We start from the raw sequence: 17378 nt of genomic DNA, 5'->3' as shown, positions 1-17378 counted from the left end.
GGGACCCTCCCTCCTGCTCTCAGACACAGCCTTTAATATTTGTGGCATCCAGGCCTGGGGTGACACACTTAGTATCGACGCAACGGAAAATCCTCCCAGTGGACGATGTGTTTAGGACCATACTCGGTGACCTAGTGAAGGTGCGTTCTCTGGAGTATGAGAGACTGGGTACACGAAGGGCCGCACTCCTCTGGAGGGGCTTTTCTTTTAGTGTGCCCTAGTCTGGTCATCTCCTCTCCTGGTGGGGGGCTGCTGCTGACACCATAGATTTTTGTTTTGTTTTGAGTAATAGACAGTGATGTAGGGCTGCAGGCACCAAACTTGGGCTTTGTTAGTTATTGTATTGTTTGTTATTGTATTGTTTGTTTCTGTATATTTTGTATATAAGGATATGGATTTGGGTGTAGGTGTTAGGTTGGGTGGTGGGAAAAGGGGGGAGGTGGGTTCATCTTGTGGGGCTTTGGGGCACTGGGTATTTGGGTGAAAAACTGGGACTGCCTGATCTGGCCTATGGACGCTGGACATGGACTGAGGCATGAGACGCAGGACCAGCTCTCAGGTCAGTGCCGGGGAGGGACTGGTGGGCTCGAGTGTGGGGTGTTTTGTTTAGTCTTGTATATATTTGTATAGTTAGCATTTATTTTGTATTAATTTTAAAAAAAAGTTTGTATATATTTGTCAGCTACTGTTTATTTTGTTTATGTTTATTTTATTTATTGTTTGTGGTTATTATTTTCTTTGGTAACCGGACCAGATGTCACAGTGTAAGTAGTTATTATTGTGTATATATGTATAATATGTGTGTGAGGAGAGAGGGAGCGGCTGGACCAGTTTCATTACATTGTTTATTTTCTGGTTATTAATTTTGTTATATTTCTGTTATTATTATTGTTATGTTTTTCATTATTATAATAAAAAGATCTACAGGATGTAACTCAGGATCAGTAATGTAATGTATGTACACAGTGACTGCACCAGCAGAATAGTGAGTGCAGCTCTGGGGTATAATACAGGATGTAACTCAGGATCAGTAATGTAATGTATGTACACAGTGACTGCACCAGCAGAATAGAGAGTGCAGCTCTGGAGTATAATACAAGATGTAACTCAGGATCAGTACAGGATCAGTAATGTAATGTATGTACACAGTGACTGCACCAGCAGGATAGTGAGTGCAGCTCTGGAGTATAATACAGGATGTAACTCAGGATCAGTACAGGATCAGTAATGTAATGTATGTACACAGTGACTGCACCAGCAGAATAGTGAGTGCAGCTCTGGAGTATAATACAGGATGTAACTCAGGATCAGTAATGTAATGTATGTACACAGTGACTGCACCAGCAGAATAGTGAGTGCAGCTCTGGAGTATAATACAGGATGTAACTCAAGATCAGTAATGTAATGTATGTACACAGTGACTGCACCAGCAGAATAGTGAGTGCAGCTCTGGAGTATAATACAGGATGTAACTCAGGATCAGTAATGTAATGTATGTACACAGTGACTGCATCAGCAGAATAGTGAGTGCAGCTCTGGGGTATAATACAGGATGTAACTCAGGATCAGTACAGGATCAGTAATGTAATGTATGTACACAGTGACTGCACCAGCAGAATAGTGAGTGCAGCTCTGGAGTATAATACAGGATGTAACTCAGGATCAGTAATGTAATGTATGTACATAGTGACTGCACCAGCAGAATAGTGAGTGCAGCTCTGGACTATAATACAGGAGGTAACTCAGGATCAGTAATGTAATGTATGTTCACAGTGACTGCACCAGCAGAATAGTGAGTGCAGCTCTGGTGTATAATACAGGATGCAACTCAGGATCAGTAGAGGATCAGTAATGTAATGTATGTACACAGTGACTGCACCAGCAGAATAGTGAGTGCAGCTCTGGAGTATAATACAGGATGTAACTCAGGATCAGTAATGTAACGTATGTACACAGTGACTGCACCAGCAGAATAGTGAGTGCAGCTCTAGAGTATAATACAGGATGTAACTCAGGATCAGTAAAGGATCAGTAATGTAATGTATGTACACAGTGACTGCACCAGCAGAATAGTGAGTGCAGCTCTAGAGTATAATACAGGATGTAACTCAGGATCAGTACAGGATCAGTAATGTAATGTATGTACACAGTGACTGCACCAGCAGAATAGTGAGTGCAGCTCTGGAGTATAATACAGGATGTAACTCAGGATCAGTAATGTAATGTATGCACACAGTGACTGCACCAGCAGAATAGAGAGTGCAGCTCTGGAGTATAATACAGGATGTAACTCAGGATCAGTACAGGATCAGTAATGTAAAGTATGTACACAGTGACTGCACCAGCAGAATAGTGAGTGCAGCTCTAGAGTATAATACAGGATGTAACTCAGGATCAGTACAGGATCAGTAATGTAATGTATGTACACAGTGACTGCACCAGGAAAATAGTGAGTGCAGCTCTGGAGTATAATACAGGATATAACTCAGGATCAATAATGTAATGTATATACACAGTGACTGCACCAGCTGAATAGTGAGTGCAGCTCTACAGTATAATACAGGATGTAACTCAGGATCAGTACAGGATCAGTAATGTAATGTATGTACACAGTGACTGCACCAGCAGAATAGTGAGTGCAGCTCTGGGGTATAATACAGGATGTAACTCAGAATCAGTAATGTAATGTATGTACACAGTGACTGCACCAGCAGAATGGTGAGTGCAGCTCTGGAGTATAATACAGGATGTAACTCAGGATCAGTAATGTAATGTATGTACACAGTGACTGCACCAGCAGAATAGTGAGTGCAGCTCTGGAGTATAATACAGGATGTAACTCAGGATCAGTACAGGATCAGTAATGTAATGTATGTACACAGTGACAGCACCAGCAGAATAGTGAGTGCAGCTCTGGAGTATAATACAGGATGTAACTCAGGATCAGTACAGGATCAGTAATGTAATGTATGTACACAGTGACTCCACCAGCAGAATAGTGAGTGCAGCTCTAGAGTATAATACAGGATGTAACTCAGGATCAGTACAAGATCAGTAATGTAATGTATGTACACAGTGACTGCACCAGCAGAATAGTGAGTGCAGCTCTGGAGTATAATACAGGATGTAACTCAGGATCAGTAATGTAATGTATGTACACAGTGACTGCACCAGCAGAATAGTGAGTGCAGCTCTGGACTATAATACAGGAGGTAACTCAGGATCAGTAATGTAATGTATGTTCACAGTGACTGCACCAGCAGAATAGTGAGTGCAGCTCTGGTGTATAATACAGGATGCAACTCAGGATCAGTAGAGGATCAGTAATGTAATGTATGTACACAGTGACTGCACCAGCAGAATAGTGAGTGCAGCTCTGGAGTATAATACAGGATGTAACTCAGGATCAGTAATGTAACGTATGTACACAGTGACTGCACCAGCAGAATAGTGAGTGCAGCTCTAGAGTATAATACAGGATGTAACTCAGGATCAGTAAAGGATCAGTAATGTAATGTATGTACACAGTGACTGCACCAGCAGAATAGTGAGTGCAGCTCTAGAGTATAATACAGGATGTAACTCAGGATCAGTACAGGATCAGTAATGTAATGTATGTACACAGTGACTGCACCAGCAGAATAGTGAGTGCAGCTCTGGAGTATAATACAGGATGTAACTCAGGATCAGTAATGTAATGTATGCACACAGTGACTGCACCAGCAGAATAGAGAGTGCAGCTCTGGAGTATAATACAGGATGTAACTCAGGATCAGTACAGGATCAGTAATGTAAAGTATGTACACAGTGACTGCACCAGCAGAATAGTGAGTGCAGCTCTAGAGTATAATACAGGATGTAACTCAGGATCAGTAATGTAATGTATGTACACAGTGACTGCACCAGGAAAATAGTGAGTGCAGCTCTGGAGTATAATACAGGATATAACTCAGGATCAATAATGTAATGTATATACACAGTGACTGCACCAGCTGAATAGTGAGTGCAGCTCTACAGTATAATACAGGATGTAACTCAGGATCAGTACAGGATCAGTAATGTAATGTATGTACACAGTGACTGCACCAGCAGAATAGTGAGTGCAGCTCTGGGGTATAATACAGGATGTAACTCAGAATCAGTAATGTAATGTATGTACACAGTGACTGCACCAGCAGAATGGTGAGTGCAGCTCTGGAGTATAATACAGGATGTAACTCAGGATCAGTAATGTAATGTATGTACACAGTGACTGCACCAGCAGAATAGTGAGTGCAGCTCTGGAGTATAATACAGGATGTAACTCAGTATCAGTACAGGATCAGTAATGTAATGTATGTACACAGTGACAGCACCAGCAGAATAGTGAGTGCAGCTCTGGAGTATAATACAGGATGTAACTCAGGATCAGTACAGGATCAGTAATGTAATGTATGTACACAGTGACTCCACCAGCAGAATAGTGAGTGCAGCTCTAGAGTATAATACAGGATGTAACTCAGGATCAGTACAAGATCAGTAATGTAATGTATGTACACAGTGACTGCACCAGCAGAATAGTGAGTGCAGCTCTGGAGTATAATACAGGATGTAACTCAGGATCAGTAATGTAATGTATGTACACAGTGACTGCACCAGCAGAATAGTGAGTGCAGCTCTGGAGTATAATACAGGATGTAACTCAGGATCAGTAATGTAATGTATGTACACAGTGACTGCATCAGCAGAATAGTGAGTGCAGCTCTGGAGTATAATACAGGATGTAACTCAGGATCAGTACAGTATCAGTAATGTAATGTATGTACACAGTGACTGCACCAGCAGAATAGTGAGTGCAGCTCTGGGGTATAATACAGGATGTAACTCAGAATCAGTAATGTAATGTATGTACACAGTGACTGCACCAGCAGAATGGTGAGTGCAGCTCTGGAGTATAATACAGGATGTAACTCAGGATCAGTGCAGGATCAGTAATGTAATGTATGTACACAGTGACAGCACCAGCAGAATAGTGAGTGCAGCTCTGGAGTATAATACAGGATGTAACTCAGGATCAGTACAGGATCAGTAATGTAATGTATGTACACAGTGACTCCACCAGCAGAATAGTGAGTGCAGCTCTAGAGTATAATACAGGATGTAACTCAGGATCAGTACAAGATCAGTAATGTAATGTATGTACACAGTGACTGCATCAGCAGAATAGTGAGTGCAGCTCTGGAGTATAATACAGGATGTAACTCAGGATCAGTACAGTATCAGTAATGTAATGTATGTACACAGTGACTGCACCAGCAGAATAGTGAGAGCAGCTCTGGGGTATAATACAGGATGTAACTCAGGATCAGTAATGTAATGTATGTACACAGTGACTGCACCAGCAGAATAGTGAGTGCAGCTCTGGAGTATAATACAGAATGTAACTCAGGATCAGTAATGTAATGTATGTACACAGTGACTGCACCAGCAGAATAGTGAGTGCAGCTCTGGAGTATAATACAGGATGTAACTCAGGATCAGTACAGGATCAGTAATGTAATGTATGTACACAGTGACTCCACCAGCAGAATAGTGAGTGCAGCTCTAGAGTATAATACAGGATGTAACTCAGGATCAGTACAAGATCAGTAATGTAATGTATGTACACAGTGACTGCACCAGCAGAATAGTGAGTGCAGCTCTGGGGTATAATACAGGATGTAACTCAGAATCAGTAATGTAATGTATGTACACAGTGACTGCACCAGCAGAATGGTGAGTGCAGCTCTGGAGTATAATACAGGATGTAACTCAGGATCAGTAATGTAATGTATGTACACAGTGACTGCACCAGCAGAATAGTGAGTGCAGCTCTGGAGTATAATACAGGATGTAACTCAGGATCAGTACAGGATCAGTAATGTAATGTATGTACACAGTGACAGCACCAGCAGAATAGTGAGTGCAGCTCTGGAGTATAATACAGGATGTAACTCAGGATCAGTACAGGATCAGTAATGTAATGTATGTACACAGTGACTCCACCAGCAGAATAGTGAGTGCAGCTCTAGAGTATAATACAGGATGTAACTCAGGATCAGTACAAGATCAGTAATGTAATGTATGTACACAGTGACTGCACCAGCAGAATAGTGAGTGCAGCTCTGGAGTATAATACAGGATGTAACTCAGGATCAGTAATGTAATGTATGTACACAGTGACTGCACCAGCAGAATAGTGAGTGCAGCTCTGGAGTATAATACAGGATGTAACTCAGGATCAGTAATGTAATGTATGTACACAGTGACTGCATCAGCAGAATAGTGAGTGCAGCTCTGGAGTATAATACAGGATGTAACTCAGGATCAGTACAGTATCAGTAATGTAATGTATGTACACAGTGACTGCACCAGCAGAATAGTGAGTGCAGCTCTGGGGTATAATACAGGATGTAACTCAGAATCAGTAATGTAATGTATGTACACAGTGACTGCACCAGCAGAATGGTGAGTGCAGCTCTGGAGTATAATACAGGATGTAACTCAGGATCAGTGCAGGATCAGTAATGTAATGTATGTACACAGTGACAGCACCAGCAGAATAGTGAGTGCAGCTCTGGAGTATAATACAGGATGTAACTCAGGATCAGTACAGGATCAGTAATGTAATGTATGTACACAGTGACTCCACCAGCAGAATAGTGAGTGCAGCTCTAGAGTATAATACAGGATGTAACTCAGGATCAGTACAAGATCAGTAATGTAATGTATGTACACAGTGACTGCATCAGCAGAATAGTGAGTGCAGCTCTGGAGTATAATACAGGATGTAACTCAGGATCAGTACAGTATCAGTAATGTAATGTATGTACACAGTGACTGCACCAGCAGAATAGTGAGAGCAGCTCTGGGGTATAATACAGGATGTAACTCAGGATCAGTAATGTAATGTATGTACACAGTGACTGCACCAGCAGAATAGTGAGTGCAGCTCTGGAGTATAATACAGAATGTAACTCAGGATCAGTAATGTAATGTATGTACACAGTGACTGCACCAGCAGAATAGTGAGTGCAGCTCTGGAGTATAATACAGGATGTAACTCAGGATCAGTACAGGATCAGTAATGTAATGTATGTACACAGTGACTCCACCAGCAGAATAGTGAGTGCAGCTCTAGAGTATAATACAGGATGTAACTCAGGATCAGTACAAGATCAGTAATGTAATGTATGTACACAGTGACTGCACCAGCAGAATAGTGAGTGCAGCTCTGGAGTATAATACAGGATGTAACTCAGGATCAGTACAGTATCAGTAATGTAATGTATGTACACAGTGACTGCACCAGCAGAATAGTGACTGCAGCTCTAGAGTATAATACAGGATGTAACTCAGGATCAGTATAGGATCAGTAATGTAATGTATGTACACAGTGACTGCACCAGCAGAATAGTGAGTGCAGCTCTGGAGTATAATACAGAATGTAACTCAGGATCAGTAATGTAATGTATGTACACAATGACTGCACCAGCAGAATAGTGAGTACAGCTCTGGAGTATAATACAGGATGTAACTCAGGATCAGTAATGTAATGTATGTACACAATGACTGCACCAGCAGAATAGTGAATGCAGCTCTGGAGTATAATACAGGAAGTAACTCATGATCAGTAATGTAATGTATGTACACAGTGACTGCACCAGCAGAATAGTGAATGCAGCTCTGGAGTATAATACAGGAAGTAACTCAGGATCAGTACAGGATCAGTAATGTAATGTATGTACACAGTGACTGCACCAGCAGAATAGTGAATGCAGCTCTGGAGTATAATACAGGAAGTAACTCAGGATCAGTAATATAATGTATGTACACAGTGACTGCACCAGCAGAATAGTGAATGCAGCTCTGGAGTATAATACAGGATGTAACTCAGGATCAGTAATGTAATGTATGTACACAGTGACTGCACCAGCAGAATAGTGAGTGCAGCTCTGGAGTATAATACAGGATGTAACTCAGGATCAGTAATGTAATGTATGTACACAGTGACTGCACCAGCTGAATAGTGAGTGCAGCTCTGTAGTATACGGTATATAACATATGTGGATCAGTGGCGCTCTCTCCTGATCAGTGACTGGACCCACCCGATCATACATTCTTCATATATAGGACATGTTTGGCGCTGGCCTTCATCACTCACCCGTTCTGCTCCCGGCCAGTTTGTTCATCAGATAAGATTTTCCTGTCCGGTATTTTCCTACGATTGCGATCACCACCACCGGCTGTGAGATTTCCAGAAGGATTTTCTCGGCTTCTTTATTGAGAACCAGCGTATTCCCATCAACATTTTCTATCAGGCAGATCGGCCGCGGCATAGGAAGGAGCGAAGCCATTGTCAGTGGTGGTCTTCTTCTTCTTCTGTAAGAGAGAAACTAATTTCCTATAGGACATCGCAATTATCAGAGACTCCAACTCTGCTGCACTGTCCATAGGGAGTCTGCACTAGTCTGAATTCTTGCTAGAGGATCAGGATTATGTTCTGTTTCCCCCATGCTTTACACTGAAGATCTGATTGCTCATATTGGTTGCTGAATAAACCACAATCCTAACACAAATACACATGCTGTGAAGGATGGCACCCGAGAGATCACGCAGTATCCCACCGCTGCCACCACATGTGAAGGATCCGCACTTCGAAACCCCACTATTACGTCAGACAGATCACATAATGGAGTCTCCCCACTTTCACCAACGTGGCACGGTTTTACATAGACATCCCCTGTCCATATGGGACCAGGGAGGCACTGGGAGTGAGAGGATGTGGTCCATGTAGTCACTGACGTGGCACCACACTCACTCACACCCTGACAGGCAGAGAGGCCCCTTTCATTAGCACCAGTGAAATGGCGCCTGGACAGCCCAGTAGGACTGTCATCAGTTCCTCGTTCGATATATGCCTGGTCCATTAACAGGGTTATATTGGGCCAGAAATCAGCCCCGGTAGCATGGAAAATTAAACCGAGAAATTGACGTGTGGATTTGTGGATCGAGATAAAAGAGCAGCCCATGGTTAAATTATATATTTAATCACCTCTAGGGTACACTACACAATACACTATGTACACAATGGTTATGCATATACAATGGTCAGATATGCAAATACAGGTGATGGTACAAGGGATGCAGAATATAGACAGTTACCAGTCAGATGGAAGGCCTGCTTGTGGGGAAGGGGCTGTCACATGGGAGGCTTGTGGACCCTTCTGTCCCTGGACTTCTCCCCACACGATATGTCATTGTGTCCTCCCCCAAAAAAAAGCACTAGGCCATGCTTTGCAGGAGCATTTAACCCCTTGGTTGGCCACCATCTCCTGCCCCCTGGGATGGACCTGAATCCACTTTCCTTGCCTCTGGCAGCTAAAGACTCCAAAACCTAGGATGGGTTGTAACTCCTTAATGGACAATCCTAGGGCGGTGATTCTAGTGCCAACGGATCTGGCCGGGCCTCTGCTACGCATTGAGATCAAACAAAGCTTTGCTACCTGGTTCCTACCAGCTGTTCTATGTATCTCCATACCCCTGAGTGCTAGAACAGATCAAGACCCTGCAAGAAGTCCGGTCCAGTCTGGGGATCTCGGAAATATACACGATGTACAGCTAGGATGTATAGTATCTCCATAACTCCTTATGAAACCATAGCTGCCTTAACAAAGCAATTTAGACTGCATGATATTCACATGGCAAGCAAGACCTTTGTTCTGAGCTAAGCTGGCTCAAGGTGTGAGATCTGTCACTCAGTCTTTTGACTCTGGACTTCCCCTGCTAGCTGTTCTGTTACATACTGAAAAGGCTTTTATAATCCCATGCCAAATAGGACACAAATAATTGACATGGAATTATATCTCCAATATTCTTCACACATTCTTCACACATACCATACAATTTATTATGAAAAAAAGCCATATAATAAAGTACAAAGTCAGGTGATGATCACTAAAGGCAATAATTTGTACATGTGTTATAATACTTTCTGTTTAGTTAAGCTCAAGTCTATTTCTTTATCCTACTATGTGATCTTCGACGGTTGCTCTTTAACTGCTTAGAAGTCACTGTAAAACTCTGACAGCAGCATCTAAAGGGGTTGTCCGGTGAAAATAAGTTATCACCTATCTGGAGGATGCAAGATAACTTACTGATTGCTGAGGTCCGACCACCGGGATCTCCAACGATTGGCAGGATGGGGAACGTGTTTCACTAATGGGGCTCGTTTATCCCAGTTACAAAAATGGATGTCCAACACCATTCCATTCATTCGTCAAGGGGCTGCTGTAAACAGCCAAGGACAGCGCTCAACAGTCCCATAAGGAATGAAGGGAGAGGCTGTCGAGCATGCACACTGTCACTTTATTCTAATGGGGATAAAGGTGCCCCGTTCTGCTAATTGGGTGCCGCTACGGCAAAATTACAAAGGGGCCAATGGGTTGCCTTGACCAGTCATTAACTGAGCTTCTTAAGAGACCATGATTTTTTACTGTATAATTTAATACTGAAGAAATAAAACAAGCAAATCCCAGATTCAAGTTCCCTTTGGAGACTGAAACATATAGTGAAAATTAATTGAAAAAGTTTTTAAAACTATTTAAAAAAATGAAAAACATAAAACTTTAAACTTTGTTCTCTCCATCCAAAAATAACGAAAAATGAAAAAAATAAGAATATTTGTTACAGCCACATCGGTAAAAGTCTAATTTATCAAAATCTATAAATATTGAACCTAAACAGTAAATGCTATAAGAAAAAAAAATTGAAACACCACAAATGCTGTGTTTAGCAGCCACCCTAAAATGCAATAAAATATGATAGTCCCCTAAATGGTATCAATAAAAATTACAGCTCATCATGTAAAAAGCAAATCCTTACACAGCTCTATTGACGGGAAAAAAAACTTACAGGTCTTGGAATATGGCGATAAAATTTTTTTTCAAAAATTCGGATTTTTTTTAAGCCCTTATAATAATTAAAAAACATACATAATATAATATATTGGGCATATCCGTTATTGTTCGGACCGGAAGAACCGTTTTAGCAGCTCATTCTTGCTATACAACAATAACAGTGCCATAAAACACCCATATAACAGTGCCCTTTTAATAACAGTGCCATATAGAACCCATATAACAGTGCCCACATAATAACAGTGCCATATAGAACCCATATAACAGTGCCCACATAATAACAGTGCCATAAAACACCCATATAACAGTGCCCTTATAATAACAGTGCCATACAGCACCCATATAACAGTGGCCACATATTAACAGTGCCATATAGCACCCATATAACAGTGCCCACATAATAACAGTGCCATAAAACACCCATATAACAGTGCCCTTATAATAACAGTGCCATACAGCACCCATATAACAGTGCCCACATATTAATAGTGCCATATAGCACCCATATAACAGTGCCCACATATTAATAGTGCCATATAGCACCCATATAACAGTGCCCACATATTAACAGTGCCATATAGCACCATATAACAGTGCCCACATAATAACAGTGCCATAAAACACCCATATAACAGTGCCCTTATAATAACAGTGCCATATAGAACCCATATAACAGTGCCCACATAATAACAGTGCCATAAAACACCCAAATAACAGTGCCCTTATAATAACAGTGCCATACAGCACCCATATAACAGTGCCCACATATTAATAGTGCCATATAGCACCCATATAACAGTGCCCACATAATAACAGTGCCATATAGCACCCATATAACAGTGCCCACATAATAACAGTACCATATAGCACCCATATAACATTGCCCACATAATAACAGTGCCATATAGCACCCATATAACAGTGCTCACATAGTAACAGTGCCATATAGCACCCATATAACAGTGCCCACATGATAACAGTGCCATATAGCACCCATATAACAGTGCCCAGATAATAACAGCACCATATAGCACCCATATAACAGTGCCCACATAATAACAGTGCCATATAGCACTCATATAACAGTGCCCACATAATAACAGTGCCATATAGCACCCATATAACAGTGCCCACATAATAACAGCACCATAAAGCACCCATATAAATGTGCCCACATAATAACAGTGCCATATAGCACCCATATAAATGTGCCCACATAATAACAGTGCCATATAGCACCGATATAACAATGCCCACATGAGAGTGCAATATAGCACCCATATAATAGTGCTCACATAATAACAGTGCTATATAGCAACCATATAATAGTGCCCACATAATAGCAGTGCCATATAGCAACCATATAATAGTGCTCACATAATAACAGTACCATATAGCACCCATATAACACAGCCCAAATAATAACGGTGCCATATAGCATCCATATAACAGTGCTCACATAATAAGTGCCATATAGCATCCATATAACAGTGCCCACATAATAACAGTGCCATATAGCACCCATATAACAGTGCCCACATAATAACAGTGCCATATAGCACCCATATAACAGTGCCCAGATAATAACAGTACCATATAGCACCCATATAACAGTGCCCACATAATAACAGCACCATATAGCACTCATATAACAGTGCCCACATAATAAGAGCACTATATAGCACCCATATAACAGGGCCCATATAATAACAGTGCCATATAGCACCCATATAACAGTGCCAACTGAATAACAGTGCCATATAGTACCCATATAACAGTGCCCACATAATAACAGTGCCATATAGCACCCATATAATAGTGCTCACATAATAACAGTGCCATATAGCACCCATATAACAGTGCTCACATAATAACAGTACCATATAGCACCAGTATAACAGTGCCCACATAATAACAGTACCATATAGCACCCATATAACATAGCCCACATAATAACAGTGCCATATAGCACCCATATAACAGTGCCCACATAATAACAGTGCCCACATAATAACAGTGCCATATAGCACCCATATAACAATGCCCACATAACAGTGCCATATAGCACCCATATAATACTGTAGTGCTCACATAATAACAGTGCTATATAGCACCCATATAATAGTGCTCACATAATAACAGTGCCATTTAGCACCCATATAATAGTGCTCACATAATAACAGTACCATATAGCACCCATATAACAGTGCCCACATAATAATGGTGCCATATAGCACCCATATAACAGTGCTCACATAATAACAGTACCATATAGCATCCATATAACAGTGCCCACATAATAACAGCGCCATATAGCACCCATATAACAGTGCCCACATAATAACAGTGCCATATAGCACCCATATAACAGTGCTCACATAATAACAGTGCCATATAGCACCCATATAACAGTACCCACATAATAACAGTGCCATATAGCACCCATATAACAGTACCCACATAATAACAGTGCCATATAGCACCCATATAACAGTGTCCACATAATAACAGTGCCATATAGCCCCCATATAACAGTGCCCACATAATAACAGTGCCATATTGCACCCATATAACAGTACCCACATAATAACAGTGCCATATAGCACCCATATAACAGTGTCCACATAATAACAGTGCCATATAGCCCCCATATAACAGTGCCCACATAATAACAGTGCCATATAGCACCCATATATCAGTGCCCACATAATAACTGTGCCATATAGCACCCATATAACAGTGCCCACATAATAACAGTACCATATAGCACCCATATAAACAGTGCCCACATAATAACAGTACCATATAGCACCCATATAATAGTGCTCACATAATTAGTGTCATATAGCACCCATATAACAGTGCTCACATAATAACAGTACAATATAGCATCCATATAACAGTGCCCACATAATAACAACAGTGCTATATAACATCCATATAACAGTACCCACATAATAACAGTGCCATATAGCACCCAGATAACAGTGCCCACATAATAACAGTGCCATATAACATCCATATAACAGTGCCCACATAATAACAGTGCCATGTAACATCCATATAACAGTGCCCACATAATAACAGTGCCATATAGCACCCATACAGCAGTGCTAACATAATAACAGTGTCATATAGCACCCATATAACAGTGCCCACATAATAACAGCGCCATATAGCTCCCTTATAACAGTGCCCACATAATAACAGCACTATATAGCACCCATATAACAGGGCCCACATAATAACAGTGCCATATAGCACCCATATAACAGTGCTCACATAATAACAGTGCCATATAGCACCCATATAACAGTACCCACATAATAACAGTGTCATATAGCACCCATATAACAGTGTCCACATAATAACAGTGCCATATAGCATCCATATAACAATGCCCACATAATAACAGTGCCATATAGCACCCATATAACAGTACCCACATAATAACAGTGCCATATAGCACCCATATAACAGTGTTCACATAATAACAGTGCCATATAGCATCCATATAACAGTGTCCACATAATAACCCATATAACAGTGCCCACATAATAACAGCACCATATAAAACCCATATAATAGTGCCCACATAATACTAGTACCATATAGAACCCATATAACATTGCCCACATAATAACAGTACCATATAGCATCCATATAACAGTTCTCACATAATAACAGTGCCATATAGCACCCATATAACAGTGCCCACATAATAACAGTGCCATATAACACCCATATAACAGTGCCTACATAATAACAGTGTCATACAGCACCCATATAACAGTGCCCACATAATAACAGTGCCATGTAACATCCATATAACAGTGCCCACATAATAACAGTGCCATATAGCACCCATATAGCAGTGCTAACATAATAACAGTGCCATATAGCACCCATATAACAGTGCCCACATAATAAAAGTGCCATATAGCACCAATATAACAGTGCCCACATAATAACAGTACCATATAGCACCCTTATAACAGTGCCCACATAATAACAGCACTATATAGCACCCATATAACAGGGCCCACATAATAACAGTGCCATATAGCACCCATATAACAGGGCCCACATAATAACAGTGTCATATAGCACCCATATAACAGTGTCCACATAATAACAGTGCCATATAGCATCCATATAACAGTGCCCACATAATAACAGTGCCATATAGCACCCATATAACTGTACCCACATAATAACAGTGTCATATATCACCCATATAACGGTGTCCACATAATAACAGTGCCATAGAGTATCCATATAACAGTGCCCACATAATAACAGTGCCATATAGCACCCATATAACTGTACCCACATAATAACAGTGCCATATAGCCCACATATAACAGTGCCCACATAATAACAGCACCATATAGCAGCCACACAGCCAACATAACAGTACAATTTTAGAGAAAGCAGAAGGGTAATGTCGGGATTACGGTGTACCTTGACCCTCACCGTACAGCACAGCTCCTTCACCGGCCTCCTCTTGTCTGTTTTTTCCTCTGATTGCATTTTCTTTTATAGCAATGAGTCAAAACTGAAAGTAAAGTAATTATATGACTCGGAAAAGTAGTAAAGTGTATGCTGAATAGACTAACGCTCCGATTTTAATATATACAGCTGCAATAAGTCACGCCTTAGCTGCTTTTATGGCCTTTCTGGCTTGAAAAAAAGTGGTCCCGAAAAAGGGTTTTTAGTGATTCCACTCCAAAAGACTCCTAATATTGACTGATAGTGGTTGACACTTAGTCACCATTTAGAGAACGTGTCATTGATAGCAAGAATCAGGTCTACGCGCGCGCCTATTAAACATTTAATCCTATAGATAACCACCAAATATAATGTAAAATATTGCACAATTCCTCATACCAAAATCATATTCTAAGTTTATAAACATACGATAAAAACACAATTACAAAAAACTTTAAAAAATCCCCATAAAACCTGAAAAAAGGGCAGATGGAAAACAGCATAAATAAACAGTCAAAAAGACAGAGATTAATAAAATGGGTATAGATACAGTACAGACCAAAAGTTTGGACACACCTTCTCATTTAAAGATTTTTCTGTATTTTCATGACTATGAAAATTGTACATTCACACTGAAGGCATCAAAACTATGAATTAACACATGTGGAATTATATACTTAACAAAAAAGTGTGAAACAACTGAAAATATGTCTTATATTCTAGGTTCTTCAAAGTAGCCACCTTTTGCTTTGATGACTGCTTTGCACACACTTGGCATTCTCTTGATGAGCTTCAAGAGGTAGTCACCGGAAATGGTCTTCCAACAATCTTGAAGGAGTTCCCAGAGATGCTTAGCACTTGTTGGCCCTTTTGCCTTCACTCTGCAGTCCAGCTCACCCCAAACCATCTCGATTGGGTTCAGGTCTGGTGTCCTGTTGAAAAATAAATGATGGTCCAACTAAACGCAAACCGGATGGAATAGCATGCCGCTGCAAGATGCTGTGGTAGCCATGCTGGTTCAGTATGCCTTCAATTTTGAATAAATCCCCAACAGTGTCACCAGCAAAGCACCCCCACACCATCACACCTCCTCCTCCATGCTTCACGGTGGGAACCAGGCATGTAGAGTCCATCCGTTCACCTTTTCTGCGTCGCACAAAAACACGGTGGTTGGAACCAAAGATCTCATATTTGGACTCATCAGACCAAAGCACAGATTTCCACTGGTCTAGTGTCCATTCCTTGTGTTCTTTAGCCCAAACAAGTCTCTTCTGCTTGTTGCCTGTCCTTAGCAGTGGTTTCCTAGCAGCTATTTTACCATGAAGGCCTGCTGCACAAAGTCTCCTCTTGACAGTTGCTGTAGAGATGTGTCTGCTGCTAGAACTCTGTGTGGCATTGACCTGGTCTCTAATCTGAGCTGCTGTTAACCTGCGATTTCTGAGGCTGGTGACTCGGATAAACTTATCCTCAGAAGCAGAGGTGACTCTTGGTCTTCCTTTCCTGGGGCAGTCCTCATGTGAGCCAGTTTCTTTGTAGCGCTTGATGGCTTTTGCAACTGCACTTGGAGACACTTTCAAAGTTTTCCCAATTTTTCGGACTGACTGACCTTCATTTCTTAAAGTAATGATGGCCACTCGTTTTTCTTTACTTAGTTGCTTTTTTCTTGCCATAATACAAATTCTAACAGTCTATTCAGTAGGACTATCAGCTGTGTATCCACCTGAATTCTGCACAACACAACTGATGGTCCCAACCCCATTTATAAGGCAAGAAATCCCACTTATTAAACCTGACAGGGCACACCTGTGAAGTGAAAACCATCTCCGGTGACTACCTCTTGAAGCTCATCACGAGAATGCCAAGAGTGTGCAAAGCAGTCATCAAAGCAAAAGGTGGCTACTTTGAAGAACCTAGAATATAAGACATATTTTCAGTTGTTTCACACTTTTT

The 17378-nt window shown here is 41.0% G+C and overlaps 1 protein-coding gene across 2 annotated transcripts in view; it reads right to left on the bottom strand.

The window, feature by feature from the left end:
* The window catches only part of LOC141173063 (guanylate-binding protein 2-like), a 73024-nt gene extending 57546 nt beyond the window's left edge, over nt 1–15478 (bottom strand). Inside the window, exons 1-2 of one of the 2 annotated variants that reach the window (XM_073657701.1) lie at nt 15414–15478; nt 8183–8400 (exon numbers count right to left, since the gene is read on the bottom strand). In XM_073657701.1, the coding sequence (XP_073513802.1) occupies nt 8183–8375 (193 nt within the window). In that variant the 5' untranslated portion in view covers nt 8376–8400; nt 15414–15478. Of the gene's footprint in view, nt 1–8182; nt 8401–15401 lie in introns of both variants that reach the window. The other variant, XM_073657700.1, reaches the window with a different exon arrangement.
* Between the last annotated feature and the right edge of the window lie 1900 nt (nt 15479–17378).

This window comes from Phyllobates terribilis, unplaced genomic scaffold, assembly GCF_046119375.1.
Source record: "Phyllobates terribilis strain yellow unplaced genomic scaffold, ASM4611937v1 Scaffold_12__6_contigs__length_324123572, whole genome shotgun sequence".
NCBI lineage: Eukaryota > Metazoa > Chordata > Amphibia > Anura > Dendrobatidae > Phyllobates > Phyllobates terribilis.
This window is presented reverse-complemented; position numbering and strand designations above follow the sequence as displayed.